This window comes from Acartia tonsa, chromosome 8, assembly GCF_053477335.1.
Source record: "Acartia tonsa isolate MP-2025a chromosome 8, ASM5347733v1, whole genome shotgun sequence".
NCBI lineage: Eukaryota > Metazoa > Arthropoda > Copepoda > Calanoida > Acartiidae > Acartia > Acartia tonsa.
In genome coordinates, this window is record NC_137267.1 from 9,690,728 (window position 1) to 9,706,827 (window position 16,100).

Below are 16,100 nucleotides of genomic sequence, written 5' to 3' on the forward strand. Positions count from 1 at the left end.
CATTGAGTCCTCTAGGGGTGTAGCCGCTTGTATAATAATAAAGCCTTACTGTACTAATTTTTAATGTAAGGCTTTGTATGGCATCGTTGTCTGTTTTTACCTTAATTTGTATCTATAAACGAAAATATTTGGTGCCTCATGTGTTGATTTTTCGTCCTTGTTGGGGAAAGGGATAGTTGGTACGCGTCCTTTTTATGAATATACCTTAATTTATGCCAGAGCAACTGTGAGCTATTGGCAATGCCGACTGGCCAGGCACTTTCCAGAACAGCCTTGTTGTAATATCCATACGTCACAGCATTGGGATGCACTCCACATCTGAAAAAAAAAGGATGAGTAATATTTAATTCATTTTGTTTGTATGTCTGTGTATAAGATAAGATTTCACTGTCTGCTGGGCCGATTTCGTTCTCCTTTAAGGTCCAGAAAGGGCAACTCAACCATCCAAAAAAATACTTTAACTTTTTCTTTTGAAACTAAAATTGTAAGTGGCAAACATCTATCTATAATATTTTTCTAGGGCTTACCTTTTCATTTCAAAAAGAACTTTGACAGCCAGGACTGGTTGAGAATAGATACCACAAAGCTGCATCATTACCCTACAAAATTGTATTCAAAATAGATAGCTAAAAAACTTTGGGTACTTATTTAAATCTTGATCTGTTTCAAACTCGCAGTGTCTAGTCCATCATTTCCACCAATTTCAATTTACACGGAAGGGGTTGTTTTGTTTAATAATTGGGGTGCACATTAATCTATCATTTTTGTCTTATCCCTCTTAAAATATACTAGGACATAAAGACAGACAGAAAGACTAAAAGACAACCTACATACTTTGACAATGAGCAAAGCCTTACAACATACACTATAATCAGCTGTAACCAACAACTGATTTAATTCGAAAAAAATATTTGGTCATTTCAGCTGATTTTGGTGACCTTTATACGTCCCTAAAATATTATGCTAGATTTATTTCGCTATTTTGCTATACCTTATTCCTGTACTGCTATAACCGCCACAATAAAGCTGACACAAAATAAAGAGACAACAAAGCAATAGAGTTTACAGAAAACGCGGAAAAAACTGATGAAACTGATTACCTGTAACAAATTTCATCCACAGGATGCAGCCTCAATTTTTGCATTCTCTGAAGAAGGTGATATCCTATTCTTAATGTGGATACAGATCCATCAGTCTGTGCAAATAGTGACATTGTTTACATATTCTATAGTTTATTTGTAGGGATAATAATATCAGCTAGAGTCGGGGATTAAGGGATAGCACAAGGTAAATTAATTCAAATTTAGAGATATATCTCGTCTTTAAAAGTATTTAACATTGGAATAGCAATTCTTAAGGTTGAACTGGAAATTTAAATAAAAATCTTTAATAAAACAGGAATCAATAACAAAAACAAACATTAAAGATCGAGGAGGAAAATTTTCTTTGCTCATCAAAAGGTAACAATTGTGATTCCTTGAGAACCATGGCTGGCAGGTTGAGATACCAGAGGGAATAACAGGTAGCCAGCATACACTTCGCCCACAGCAACGGCGATTCAGACTGCTTGCGCGCCGTTTTAACGGCAGAGCGGATTTCCTTAAAGATATTTATTTTCATTTTATGCAATCTAAAACTATCTCTGGGGGCCCTAACCCTGCGGGGATATTCAATATTAGCTAACAGCTGCAGGGCTACTCAATAATACCTAACCCCTGCGGAGCCCGCTAACCCTGCGGGGCAAGATATTTTTCTCATTTTATGCAATCTAAAACTATTATTTCTCTTTGGGGGTAGATTTTACAGATAACAACCATTACACATAGAATCATGAAAATTGTTTCCCGAATCGCTTCTAAAGCGATTATTTAGCCCGTGCCTTCGGTATATCGGGGCCAAAAAATGGCTTTAATCTTGTAGTTGTACATTTTTATACCCACAGGAAGGTGATTACTATGCGAGAATAACTATTCTAGACCTTACAAATATTCAAAAGACAATAGAATTAGACAAGTTTGGTCCGTTATGGGCAATATAATTTACCTGTTTTGTACGTTTGGCAACACTGAGTGGGGTGGCCATACTATTGTGAGTGTGATGGACTGACTTCCCGTAATCTACATGATTCCCGCCACCTTTGCACATCATCATTCATAAAGATTGATATTTTGATAATTTGCTTCATGGAAATGAAAAAAAAGGTAGGAATTCTTTTTCAAATGTTTGTGCCTTGAACTTAACGCTTTATATTCAGTTATTTATTTAAAAATTACCGAAGTAAAATACAACTGACACCTAACTCTTTGGTTTTAAATTTAAACTTTGTTAACACTCCCCCCCCCCCCCCTCCTCCCTGTCAACTGTCACGCACTTGTCATATTAGCAGCAGGCCTATTTAATATCTCAACATGATAATCAAACCTATCTCTTTCCCAAAAACTGAAAGCTTAAATTAGGACTAATGCTCAAGATAATTTTTTTTGCAAAATGAACAGATTTAAATGAATGAATGTGTTGCCTGTGTTGGGTGGTTCTTCGTGGAAAAGTGAATGGTCCAATTTTTCCAAAGTGTTATATTTATATTCAACACCTGAAATAGTAGTACAAGGTTTATGAGGGTTTCTTACTACATTTTTGTTATGAAATCCTTTTATAAAAGTAACAGGAAATCTGTATCTGTAGCCCAGGATCTTGCTGACCGCTAGAATATGTTTTTTTCATTCCAGTGAAGCTTCTTTTAACAGAGAAGGTTTTTTTTAACTATTTTGAGGGAGGGTACCTCCAACCTCCTAAGAAAAAATGATATTAAGGGGTCGAAACACCTCCTAACAGAGGCCCCATTTCATTACAGTGCCAATAACTTTTTTTCTTTCCTTTTGACATAATTGTTTTTATTCATCAATTTTTAAGCTTTTACATGGAACCTATTATCATTAAGCCTCTAAAGATCCTCGGATGGCATCCAACAAAAAAGAAACGTAGATAACTTTATTGAAGCTAAGGCATTCCCTTAATGAAATATCACTATTACCTTGTGGTAAATCAGATGAGTCTGGTGGTAGAATAAGGATTGTTGTGTCGCTATTGGCTCCCTCGCTGTCTAACAATCTTCCATCCTCGTTTCGAGCCATTCTACAAAAATCAGCTGTCAAATTACATCATTACTTTCTTTATAAAACCTAAACTTTGGATCCTTTTCTCTTCGTTTTTTACTTTAACATTTATATAGTGTATCCTTCTCAACTCTTCTAGCCAGTAGGATAAACAGAACTATAGAAAAGCTTTGCTACCATAAAAACAAGAATAATAAAAAGCCAAGCTCACCTGTCAATGCATTCATCAAAGAATGCGAGACTCTGATTAACATCAGACACAAAACTGCACTCCTCAATAAACTGAAATTAAAATATATTATCAATGTTTTACAAGCCAATAACACTTGTTTGAACAATTCCATTGTAGTTACTGAGAGGTATTATTGCAATGATGCGAGTAATTTTTAAAAAAATATCAATAAGGGAAAACAATTCTTTTTATTCAATTCCGGTAAATGAGCAGAAGAATTTAAACATTGAAACATCGAAAAATACACATTTTATCAAGATTTATGTACTTAGCCTTAGTCTAGGTTTTAGTCGATTATCCCCCCCCCCCCCCCCTCCCCCTCAAACGACAAAAACATTACTAAAGGAAAAAGAATCCTTTTTTTATTACAGTAAATAAGCTGAAGAATTTATAAACATTTGAAAATACACATTTTATTTACCTAGGTAGCCTAAGTAGGTTTTAGCCAAATTTCTTTATTTTACAAAGAAAATCACGATATGAAATGCCATTACTTGCCTTTTTAAATAAAATGTTGTATTACCTTAGTAAATAGTTGTGTGTTCATCATAAGATTATAGAAAGAATGATAGTTTCTATCTCGTGTATTCAGGAAGCTATAACAAGCAAGATACTTAAATATAATGAACAAAAAATCCATTATCCTTATCATAGAAGTAACACAATTATGATCTCGCTGACCGCTGGATCGATATGGTTCTCCTTTACAAAGAAACTTCTTATGTCTCCAGGTAAGGTTTATAACTATTTTGGGGGGAAAGTACCTCTCTAACCTCCAAAGAGAAATCACCCCTAAAAAAAAACTTTCCATCCACAGTTTTTTTTTTTTAATTTTCTTAACTTAACTTTTACAAATAAATGATAAACTCAATGAATACAAATGTTGGTTTACACAATAAAAAGTTAATTAAACAAAAGGGTGGCTGCGCTACTAAGCATTTAATATTTAAGTAAGTTTGCCTCGTTCTATCAAACAGGTTTCGCACGTCTGTGACCCCCTCGGTGGGTGCGCGCGTGATGGGCAGCAGGTGGGATCTACAGACAAGGATTATGGAAATCAAGATTATCCAGTAGGTAGTGGATGGATATAATGAAAAATTATAATTCTAGTTTTGTTGCTCCCGAACAAATGACATCTAACCGAGTTTAATGTGAAAATACCGAAACTTAGACGATTATTTTTTTTAATTGAGACGCAAAAAAACTTTTCTTTTAATGTAGGGTAAGGCGGGGTAAGTTTCTGTAAGGGGCTATTTTCGGTAATTTCGACCTACCTTCATTAAATAACCTTTTTCTCCATGTTCCTTTCAAATGACAGAAAAAAACATAAAAGCAAATTTGTTCCTTATTAAATTGCCTACAAAAAAGTATAAAATGAATTTTTTGTGAGATTAGGGGAACTTATTGGGTCTCAAAGTCGGACGAAAATTTTTTTTTTTTTCAAAAATTTTTTAGTAGGTGTGTGAAGATCGACGTACACAAAAATTGGTAAGACCTAGAGCTGATCCGTAAAAACCTTTTGAACTAAGAATTGCCCGCTCTTTCGAAATCTGTTGAGAGCTGTAAAATTGGGGTAATATTTTTTTCAAAAATGACCAAAGTTGGCGCCGGGGGAAATTTCGGTAATTTCAAAAGAAATTAAAATTCAACTTTAAGGTCATGTTTTCATGTTTTCTTTTGTCAAATATGGACTTTTTAAGAATTAGGCCTAAAAATGAATAGAACAGATAAAAAACAAAAAGAAAATTAATTTTATTTTTTTAAGCAAATTATTGCGAGGAAAAAATCAAAATTTCTGGTCCTTTGAAAAAAAATATTTTTGACATAGGAGGAATGGTCCGATTTTTATGAATTTTTTTGTGGTTAATCCAAATAACCTATACTAATTATGATTTATTACGCTTGTTTGGTCGTTTGGCCTTTTTTCATCGATTTTTTTAAGGTTAAAATATAGTCAAGATTTTTTGCAAAGATGACACTTTTGCTTCAAATTCGATTATTGAGGTCAATTTTTAATCAATTTTCATGTTTTTTGGTCTAAATCTATAGTTCAATGTGAGCTTTTTTAGGATCAGGCCTAAAAAGTAATAAAATACGTTTTTTTCTTATATTAATTTTAAGTTTAAAAAAAAAAAATTCGGAAAAAAAAAATCGAAAATTCGCGTCTTTCAAAAAAATTCATTTTTAACATAGAAGGAATAGTCCGATCATTATGAAATTTTTTGTGGATAATCCCTATAACCTATACTAATTATGATTATTTATGTTCGACTGGCCGTTTGGCCGTTTTTCATCGATTTTTTTAGGTTGAAAAAAATTACCGAAAATTCCCCCGCTGGTGGGGAATTTTCGGTAACTTTTTTGCGGTCAATTTCGGCAAACTTCTAAAAGTCCTAGGATAAAGTCCTTTTAGGACCTGATAGTCCTTTCCATAAGCTTTCTATCGGTCTTGGTTTCATTTGAAAATATTAATATTTACCCCATTTTTTTTCAAAAAAACTGAAAAAATACCGAAATTTCCCCCCCCTTACCCTATCATTTTTTATTGTTGGAGATTTTAGCAAATTGCAAGGGACAGCTATATTAGAAATCTTTTAATCTGTAATCCTTTCCTGTAACCAGCTAGAACACGAGCCATAAACTGTAAGAATGCTTCTTGTATTTCTACAGTTCATTCAGTTATTACACATCAATCGATACTATTTATTAAAGGTTTTTTTTTGTTTCTGGTTAATTTATCTAAGAATTTCTCTCTAACTTTATCATATTTAGAAAGATTCAAGGAAAGAATGGAGTGCAAGAATACCTATAAGTTTTTATGATTCCACCCCCCCCCCACACACACACCTCTAGAGGAAGGGGTGGGGGGAGCCAAAAACGGACATAAATCCTTAAAAACTATATCAAAGGGATGAAAGGTTGGAAGAAAGGATCTAAAATATATTCTTTTGGGTGTCTAGAACTTTGTTTACTAGGTACCTAGTACAAGCGCAACTTTGCTTTTGGCTTATTTAATTAACATCTACTTCGGAAACTAACGAATTGAATGCCGCTAAATTTGTAATACTCCTAGCAGACCATTCTTAGTGAACAAATAGTAGTTGTTCCAATGTGTAATGTAACTGTTCCTAATTCTAATTCCTCCTCCTTTTCTCTGAGTTTGAATTCAAAATCTAACTCACTGTCATCACTTGTCATCTCTATCTCTGTATAAAGTCTAAATAAAAGAATATATTAGATTAGATTTATTTTTCTTGGTTGTATGTATGTACATACACAGAAAGAACAACAACATGAAATGAATATTTTATACATTTGTATATAGTCAAATTTTATTGATATGGTTATTTTATGAGAAAACTTTCTTTCCAAATGGCATTTATTAAAGTCATAATGTGCAGTAGTTTGTATTCACACATTGTTTTCATACAGGCCATAAAAGACAAAAAAATAATATTAAACTATAGATAAAAAAAACATTGTCACTGGTTTTAATCTTTTTTTAATATCTGCAGAAAGATGTCAACAATACGATGCAATAAATAACTAATATAATATTCTGACGTAAAATTAATTTATGAATAAAAATATTATTACCTTTTATAATGAAGGCACTTTTCTTTAAGCATAGTAAGAGTATTCCTCAAAACCTGGGCTGGTTTCTTAGGCAACAGTTTCAGACTTAGATTCATCTTTCTACAAACATAAAACGAACAGGTAACTTTAAATGTATGTCAGAAATCTTTAGAGATAAAACAACGTACGATAAATTGATTTACATTCCCAATAATGACAAGCCATGTTACATCTGTAGATTAATTATAGGATGTAATAAAAGAGGAACATACTACTTAGATAGATATGTATTTCAACATAAGCATACAAAATAATAATAAGATTTAGGCAGATTTTAATTTGCTTTTTTACTTCAATTTTAGAGTTGCTACGCTTAATCTTATTATAGTTAAAAATTATTTACCTAGCAGATTCACTGAGAAAAAGTGTATTAGTGTCAAGATCTACAGCATTGACATCACTAGGCAACTCATACAGATCAAAAAACCTAGAATAAAAAATCCAAAATTAAATTTTTTTTCTTTTTCTAAGGTTTGGTTGAGATTTTATTTTTCACTAGTGACTTGGCCCTTAGCAGTAACATTCCATTGCCCTGTATTTCTTTTAACTTAGAAAATAAATAAAAGAACAAATATTGAAAGCGAAAATTAGAAGAAAAAAAAATAAAGTACTATTTTGAGGGGGTTATTAACACCCCTTTACTTCCACCCTTGTTTGAGGTATTATTTTTTAGAAATTGGTGTGTCTTCCACTCAGAAATCTTCAATCATTCCTTTAAATGAGGAACTGGTGCATTATTTGCCAAATGTACCACTTTTCTGCACTACCTCTCCGATTTTGTTAATACTCTATATTTTGGTCCGTTGGGTGATTCAAGGATGCTGGATGGCCAAAAAAAAGTTTCAGAGTCACTGGATGTCTAGATATCTAGCTATCTATGAAGGTAGGTAACAAAAATTTAAAAAACACCCATTTTTTCACAATTTTAAAAATTAATTTTTTCATCAATCTTACATCCAACCTAAACATTTTTATACACCAAAATGATCGTTTATTCATGTAAAAAGCGCACATAATGCTATTTTGGTCAAAACTCTAATTTTACAGGGTGTATAACAAAAAGTGTATTTTGGATATCTAGCGTAATACCCAAAATACCTGTCCAAAAAAAATCATTTTTTTTGACTTAAATCCTGTGTTTTATCTGTGGGCATATGTGGTATATAGCGGTTCGGAGGACCCGGGACTATAAGGTTGTCAAATTTCACTTTGGGACACCCTGTAAATGTGATTTTAGTGTCTGTAGAGCTAAAACTTGGTTCAAATTGGCTATTTTTTTCAAATTACTCTAATATGTGTCTTAGTATGTTTGACCATAGTGTTTTCTGACCAGATCAATATTTTCCTATTTTTTGGACACCCTGTATTTTCAAAAATAGAGAGAAAAAAAATTTTGTTTTTTAAAATTTTTTTTTCTATTTTTAAGTTACTTAAAACTGTCATATAGCTACAGATTTTGACTAATAACAATAATATTTGCCTATTTTACAAATTTTTACACTTTTGGGACACCCTGGGCATGTTTTTGAAAAATGATGGTTTTTGTCCATTTTTTGGGGAAAGGAGTCGTTTTAGGGCCAAAAACTATTTCTTCATTTTTGTAGAACTTTTCAAGACACATCATTTGTTATTTATGCAAAAACCGCAAAAACCGAACCGTTTTGCCGTTATTTACGGCCAAAGGCGGAATTTTTGACGTTTTTTGCCGTTCCCGAGGTTCTAATGGGCATTTGTGGTAAGAAGACGTTAATTTATCAAAATAACTGTGAAATACTTTTATTTAGGCATTTTAATTTACTAAATTTTATGTTAAGTAAAATTTTTTGTATATCCAACCAATTTTTGTCAAAAGGAATTTCAAATGCACATGATTTATGTTTTTTTTATTACTTATGTTATAGCAATTATTTATATTATATTCACTTCATTTTCTTATTTTAACAATTGAAATCCAACTCGACGAAAAACGGTTAGCTGCACAAAAAAATTGACTTAATATGAAATTTAGAAAATAAAATTTTCTAAATAAAAGTATTTTAGAGTGATCTTGATAAATCAACGTCTTCTTACCAAAAATGCGCATTAAATCCTCGGGAACGGCAAAAAACGTAAAAATTCCACCTTCGGCGGTGAATAACGGCAAAACGGTTCGGTTTTTGCGGTTTTTGCATAATTAACAAATGATGTGTCTTAAAAAGTTCTACAAAAATGAAGAAATAGTCTAAGGCCCTAAAACGACTCCTTCCCCCCAAAAATGGGCAAAAACCATCATTTTTCAAAAACATGCACAGGGTGTCCCAAAAGTGTAAAAATTTGTAAAATAGGCAAATATTATTGTTATTAGTCAAAATCTGTAGCTATATGACAGTTTTAAGTAACTTAAAAATAGAAAAAAAAATTTAAAAAAAACAAAAAAAATTTTTCTCTTTTTGAGAAAATACAGGGTGTCCAAAAAATAGGAAAATATTGATCTGGTCAGAAAACACAATGGCCAAACATACTAAGACACATGTTAGAGTAATTTGCAAAAAAATAGCCAATTTGGACCAAGTTTTAGCTCTACAGACGCAAAAATCACATTTACAGGGTGTCCCAAAGTGAAATTTGACAACCCTATAGTCCCGGGTTCTCCGAACCGTTATATGCAACATATGCTTACAGATAAAACACAGGATTTAAGCCAAAAAAAATGATTTTTTTTCAGACAGGTATTTTGGGTATTACGCTAGATATCCAAAATACACTTTTTGTTGGACACCCTGTAAAATTAGAGTTTTGGCCAAAATAGCATTATGTGCGCTTTTTACATGAATAAACGATCATTTTGGTGCATAAAATGTTTAGGTTGGATGTAAGATGGATGAAAAAATTAATTTTTAAAATTGTGAAAAAATGGGTGTTTTTAAAATTTTTGTTACCTACCTTCATAGATAGCTAGATATCTAGACATCCAGTGACTCTGAAACTTTTTTTTGGCCATCCAGCATCCTTGAATCACCCAACGGACCAAAATATAGAGTATTAACAAAATCGGAGAGGTAGTGCAGAAAAGTGGTACACTTGGCAAATAATGCACCAACTATAAGATAAGCAACACAAGTATACCCAGGTAATTAAGGTCTGTTCAAAACTTTCATTGTTTAAAAAAAGTAAGTGTATTAGAACCATTAAAATCCCTTAAGATTCTGTCAGCTGTTCGAAAATTATTAAGATATAATCTTACCTCGAATCCAACCCAATGATGAAAGGAAAGGGCGCAGCAATAAATCCACAATTACCAACGGGACACAATGGAATATATGGGAACTGCCACGTAAAGGGAAAGAATATCTGAAATATTATGAGCAAAATTTATTTGAAAACCTAGGTAAACATTTGCATTTAGAAAAATAAACAAAACGTACAAACCTATCAAATTAAAACAGCCACGAGTAAATTGAAATTAGTAAAATAGAAAATTGCTAAATGTTAGGATTTGGGGAAAAAATTTTGACTTCCCCTTTATTCTAGATTTATTAAATTCTGCCAATGGTAGCTTGTAAATATAGAACGAAATAAAATGTTGCTTAATTTTCAGCTGTCTTTAACCAACAAATATTAATTCTTAATTATTACAAACAAAATAAGGATTAATTAGGTCACAAAATAAAATGTTGAGTAGCTTCACAATTAAAATATTTTTTAATAAATTATCTCTACCTGCATGATCGCTTCAGCCACTGAGGTTAGCAGATTGGATCTGAAATTAACAAAAATAATCAAAATCAACTGCAATCTGATGACACTTTTTCTACGAAAACAAAACAAATATAAGGGTAAAAAATATTTCTTTTCCAACTAGGAATCCACTTAAAATGAACTGTTTCTAATCTGTTTTAGGCTAAGGTATTTTAACGTCTTTATTTATGACGCGTTGTTGGGCAGAGATTCGAACCCATGACATAACCAACAAGCGGATGAGCTACATGAAACGTTTCAGTTTTTTTCTATTCTGTCTATGAGACCACATATAGGGTAAGGCGGGTATGTTTTCTATAGGGTTAATCGCAAAATGTCATTTTTGATCATAATCCTATCGTATCACAAAAAAACTTAAAATTGAGTTTGTTCGCTGATGCATTGGCTACAAAAAAAGAATTAATAAATGTTTTTTTGACATGAATTTTTAGACTAGTACTTCTTGGGTCTCAAAGTCGGACAAATAATTTTCGTTTGAAAATATTAATATTTAGCCTATTTTTTTAAACCGAAAAAATACCTGATAATTACCCTATCAAAAAAGTCGATAAAGAAATAAACAATAATGGTCGATAAATATAAGAATAAAATATAGAGTAGCTGCACTACTAAAACAAAACCTACCTAAGAGAATGAAAAAGTATTTTCTGTTCTGTCAGTCCGAGTAAAAGTAATAACATTGTGTTATCTGCCCCAAGGGTTGTGATTAGATCACGAAAATTTGCGCCAGATCTAAAATGATAAAAAAATATTAAATGAATTGTACATTGTGGTAAAATGGTTTTAAAGTTTAAATAATACTTGAATTTTTAAAAAACTAAAATTGGAAATAGAGTTTCCACCACTCCCTCCCCCTCCCTTCCTCCCACCCCCTCAAGGGCCCCTATAATATAATATAAACCATTTATATAAAGGTATACCTGGGTAAAGGAAGCTCCTGGGGTTGGTACAATGCAATTTTGTCAGTTTTGGATAGCTGGGCCAGAATTCTGGGCCGCTCAGGGCTTGGGAAGGGTACATTGTACAGGAAGTGGGAGATATACCTGGATAAAATAATGTTGCAATAATACATCGTAAAAATCGCGCAACCTTACACTGAAAATATTTGTGAATCCAATTTCTTTTTACAATTTTATAGCACTTCTCGTAGGGATAGTTCTACGAAGTGTATTTAATGTTTTATTTAATGTTAAAGAATTTTTAACATTGACCAGACCAAACTTTTTTTATTTGACAATATCTAAAAAAGTTAAAGTGATTTGCCACATAAATTACATGAGAATGGTCTATTTTTTCCAAATATGTATAGCCAAAACACCAATATCAGAGAATCTTTTTCCACATATTTCACAAGAGTTATAAAAAAATTGAACAGGGGTTCCTCTTGGGACAAGTTACTTAAAAAACATAAAAAATAACATCCGGTTCATTATAGGACAGGTTTTCTATAGATTCTTTTTAAAAAAATAAAGAAAACCGTCCGGTTTACTGACAATATACACATTATCTCACGCGGAAATACCAACTAACCATACAACATATATATATAATATATATATAAAAAGACCATTCTCATGTAATTTATGTTGCAAATCACTAACTTTTTTAGATATTGTCAAAAAAAAAGTTCGGTCAGGTCAATGTTAAAATTCTTTATCACAATCATATCTATCCAATGCCTAATATATTCTACCAATACATATAAAAAGATCACTACTCTAAGTACTATACTAAATATTTTATTGGTCATTCTTTGTTGTTATGTGTATTTTGTTGTATAAAAAGTTTGAAGTTCTATTAACTAGAAAATGCTATCTAAAGTTGTATTTATGACAAAAAAGTTTTTGCCATATATAACATGCAACGAAGTTGAAAATAAAAATGAAAAACTCATTTTTAAAGGAAAATCCCTGGTCAAATCTTTTAATTTTAATCAATAACTTTATATTATGCACTACTACAATATTTAAAATAGAAAAACTTACAGATCACTATTCTTTTTTAAATGCACTTCGTGAAACTATCCCTTTTGTTTCATTTTCTTTTTGCCAATTATTAAATTTTTATATAGATTGTAGATAAAAATATTGGTTGAAAAATTTAGACACTTCTTATTTGAAACCAACCTACCAAATTTCAATAAAGGTATCAAAAGTTTTTGAGCCAACGAACAAGATAAAACTTTGGGTGCAAGTGTAATTTACAGTCAAATGTCCCTTCCCGTCTTTCACATCCATCATCTATAAATCTATTGATCTATTCACCTTTCTAGGGGTATATCATGAGGTCCCATTAAGACTCGTTTATACAGGAAGAACAGAAACTTTTCAAATGCCTCGAAAAACGGCCACTTTGACAACAGTCCTGTCATAGAAATTCATACAGTTTGACATAGTTTTGACATTATATTTGTTGTTATGTCATAGTGTTCTAATGCATAGGGAGAAGGACGGAGGTACACCCATAGGATATCAGAAATTGTAGAAACTTGTTAGAAAAATAGGAATAATACAAAAAGAAAAATTTGAAAGAAATAAAACTGTTCTTTCATTTTAAGCTTATTGAAAATTGAAAAGTTAGGGATCTAAAGGAAAAAGATAATGGCTGATAAATTTATGAACATTCCCAATGATGATAAACTAAATTACCCGTTCTGTAGATACCAATTATAGTTAAAACGTTTGGACACTCAACTAAATACACAAAACTTATCAAAATTCAAAAAAAGTCTATAAGGTTGTTGAGCCAACGAATAATAAAACGTTATTTTAAGACAATAAACAGCCCAATCTTCCCCTCCCTCCTTGATATTAAGTACATGCCAAAAAAAGCCATTTTGTATGAACTTTCCTATACACTTTTTGGCCAGGATTTTTCTTTCCTCTGGTGCCCGCCACTTCTCCAATTTGAGCAATTTACGTTGTGATTCTGTCAGCTTATTCTCAGGATAGTCCTCGTAGAAGCTGATTACACTTCCGTACACCCTAGAAAAAAAAAATGAAGTTAAGAATTATATTAATTTAAAAGTAAAATAACTGGATTGGTGTTTTCCATCAAAAATCGTTCCTTGCATAACCCTCCCGCCCCCCTTTCATTATTTTGAAAAATAATTTAAAGTTAGGTGGGTTTAGTTTTTATACTATGTCCTAAGCTGCGGGGCCTAAATCTGGGGTGTCTAGCCCTGCGGGGCTACCCTGTGTACCAAATATTACCTAACTAACCTAAAAAAATAAAAAGACACGAGAACTAACTCCCCACTTATTATCACTTAATTTCTGTGCTTTATTAGGCACTTGCTGCAAATAACTCTTCTAAGGATTAAAACTTTGTAGTTAATTTTTGAAATAATAATAGTTATTTCTCACATCGTATTATAAACAGCTTTCCGCGGATATAGAATGTACAATAAGATTAAAACCTGTTTTTTAGTCCCGAGGTGCCGAAGGCACGGGCTAAAAAACTGGTTTTAATCTTATGATTGTACATTTTTATATTCGTAGAAAGCTGGATATAATACGATGCTAGACATAGTTTTCTCGTATTGATGAGAACCGGTTCTTATCCACCGGATTCGAATGAATACGAGACAAAAAATATATCATAATCTACCTTTGGACATTTGGCAGGGTGAGCACAAAAGTTGAGGTTGTCGTGGTACGAATTATATCCGCAGGCCAGCACTCCAAGGTGGCACCCATGGGCAAACAAAATAGGGATATGTTATCCTGAAATAATGCATATATTAATTATTTTAGTTGACACCCATGGGCCATATGGTCACAAAATTCTAAGACTATAAAAGTTATATTCATAATTAATTCAACAGTATGATACGTGCATTAAGTCATAAACATGGCTAAGCCGAAAGTTAAACCATTTCCAAGAAAGTTTTTTATAAGTCTTTTGGCAGGCTTAAAGCTATTTTGTACAGAAAAATTGAAGTAAATTATTTTATCCAAAACTAAACTAGATTAAATACAAGATGATTAATAGAAACATACTTACATCTTAGGGAGTGGATACAAAACGGCGATTATTAAGTCTAACTGTTCTTAATATTGACAAAACGCATGGTATAATTAAACGCATATTTAATAAAGTTAGGACTTAATAATCGCTTTTGATTGGAAGATTACTTACAATTTTACGCAATATTACACAAGCTACTTCTCCCTTTAGTGAATAAGTGAATGGACTTTCTGGTAAAGAATATAGAGTTGCTACACCTCCTTAATTATACATAACTGTTACAGGTATAAAAATACCAAGCATAAAATCAATAGGAAGATCCTAACAAGAATAAATAAAGAATCATATTTATCCCCTAAGCTACGTAGAGACCGACCTAAAACGTATAAATACTTTGCTTTTAAAGGATAGGGACTAGGTAGTGATGGCAATCCGTCGAATTTTTGGGCCGGATTCGGATTCCGGATTCTTAAAGAATCCGTCCAAAAAAGTGACGGATTCCTTACGGATTCCGGATTCTTATTTTTGGCGGATTCCAGATTCGGATTCCGGATTCTAGCAATATTTTAAAAAGATTTTAATTTTTTTTTTTTAATGAAGTGCTACATATGTCCTAAAAATTAATGTTCTTGGTGTTCTCTATAATTCACTTCCGAGAATCGAACCAGATTTTAAAAGATATTATATATTATGATGAAAATCTTTGCCTTCAAAGAGGAAGAGTTGAAAGAAAAAACTCAAGACGCTAATTTTAGCCTACCAATTAAGAATCCGGAATCCGCTATTAAAAAACGGATTCCTGATCCGTATTCGGATTCCAAAATTGGCAAAAAATTGGGCGGATTCCGGATTGCCATCCCTAGGACTAGGAGACCCTTCCCCCTTTTTTGGACTAATTCCTTAGAGTATAAGACGTTTGTATATATGAGGAAAGAAAGTTAAAAGGGGGGAGGCGGATGTGCCACTTTTTGAAACCAAAACTAAAAGTCAAAGGAACTCAACTAAAAAAAGAGTTACAGGTCTGAGATTTTGCATGGCAGTTGCTTTTTAGGGTTACAATATGGAACAGTGAAGAAACGGCGGCGTAACCGCCGAAAACCGCCGAGAAATTGCAAAAAAAATTTCGGCGGGAAATGGCGGTTTTCGGCGGTTGCGCCGCCGTTTCTTCACAGTTCCATATTGTACCCCTATAAAGCAACTGCCATGCAAAATCTCAGACCTGTAACTCTTTTTTTAGTTGAGTTACTTTGTTGACTTTTAGTTTTGGTTTCAAAAAGTGGCACATCCGCCTCCCCCCTTTGTATTATATCCTAATTTAACATTTATTGGAAAACAAGTTCTATGTGTATAAAGTTGTAAAGTTCAGTCTCAAAGTTTCAGGGATTAAATGGATCGAAAATGTTGCTTTAAAA

At 32.4% G+C, this 16,100-nt stretch overlaps 1 protein-coding gene across 1 annotated transcript in view; it reads right to left on the reverse strand.

Annotated features, from left to right (window-relative positions):
- Crag (DENN domain-containing protein Crag) overlaps positions 1–16,100 on the reverse strand; it is a 41,062-nt gene that overhangs the window by 15,129 nt on the left and 9,833 nt on the right. Inside the window, exons 7-27 of the mRNA XM_080168984.1 lie at positions 14,329–14,444; positions 13,568–13,703; positions 12,984–13,081; positions 11,640–11,762; positions 11,344–11,451; positions 10,681–10,720; positions 10,205–10,311; positions 7,325–7,408; positions 6,943–7,041; positions 6,474–6,562; positions 5,958–6,009; positions 4,306–4,380; positions 3,869–3,941; positions 3,325–3,395; positions 3,032–3,132; positions 2,519–2,590; positions 2,044–2,135; positions 1,477–1,599; positions 1,101–1,195; positions 528–599; positions 205–318 (exon numbers count right to left, since the gene is read on the reverse strand). Of these exons, the coding sequence (XP_080025110.1) occupies positions 205–318; positions 528–599; positions 1,101–1,195; positions 1,477–1,599; positions 2,044–2,135; positions 2,519–2,590; positions 3,032–3,132; positions 3,325–3,395; positions 3,869–3,941; positions 4,306–4,380; positions 5,958–6,009; positions 6,474–6,562; positions 6,943–7,041; positions 7,325–7,408; positions 10,205–10,311; positions 10,681–10,720; positions 11,344–11,451; positions 11,640–11,762; positions 12,984–13,081; positions 13,568–13,703; positions 14,329–14,444 (1,940 nt within the window). The remainder of the gene's footprint in view (positions 1–204; positions 319–527; positions 600–1,100; positions 1,196–1,476; positions 1,600–2,043; positions 2,136–2,518; positions 2,591–3,031; positions 3,133–3,324; positions 3,396–3,868; positions 3,942–4,305; positions 4,381–5,957; positions 6,010–6,473; positions 6,563–6,942; positions 7,042–7,324; positions 7,409–10,204; positions 10,312–10,680; positions 10,721–11,343; positions 11,452–11,639; positions 11,763–12,983; positions 13,082–13,567; positions 13,704–14,328; positions 14,445–16,100) is intronic.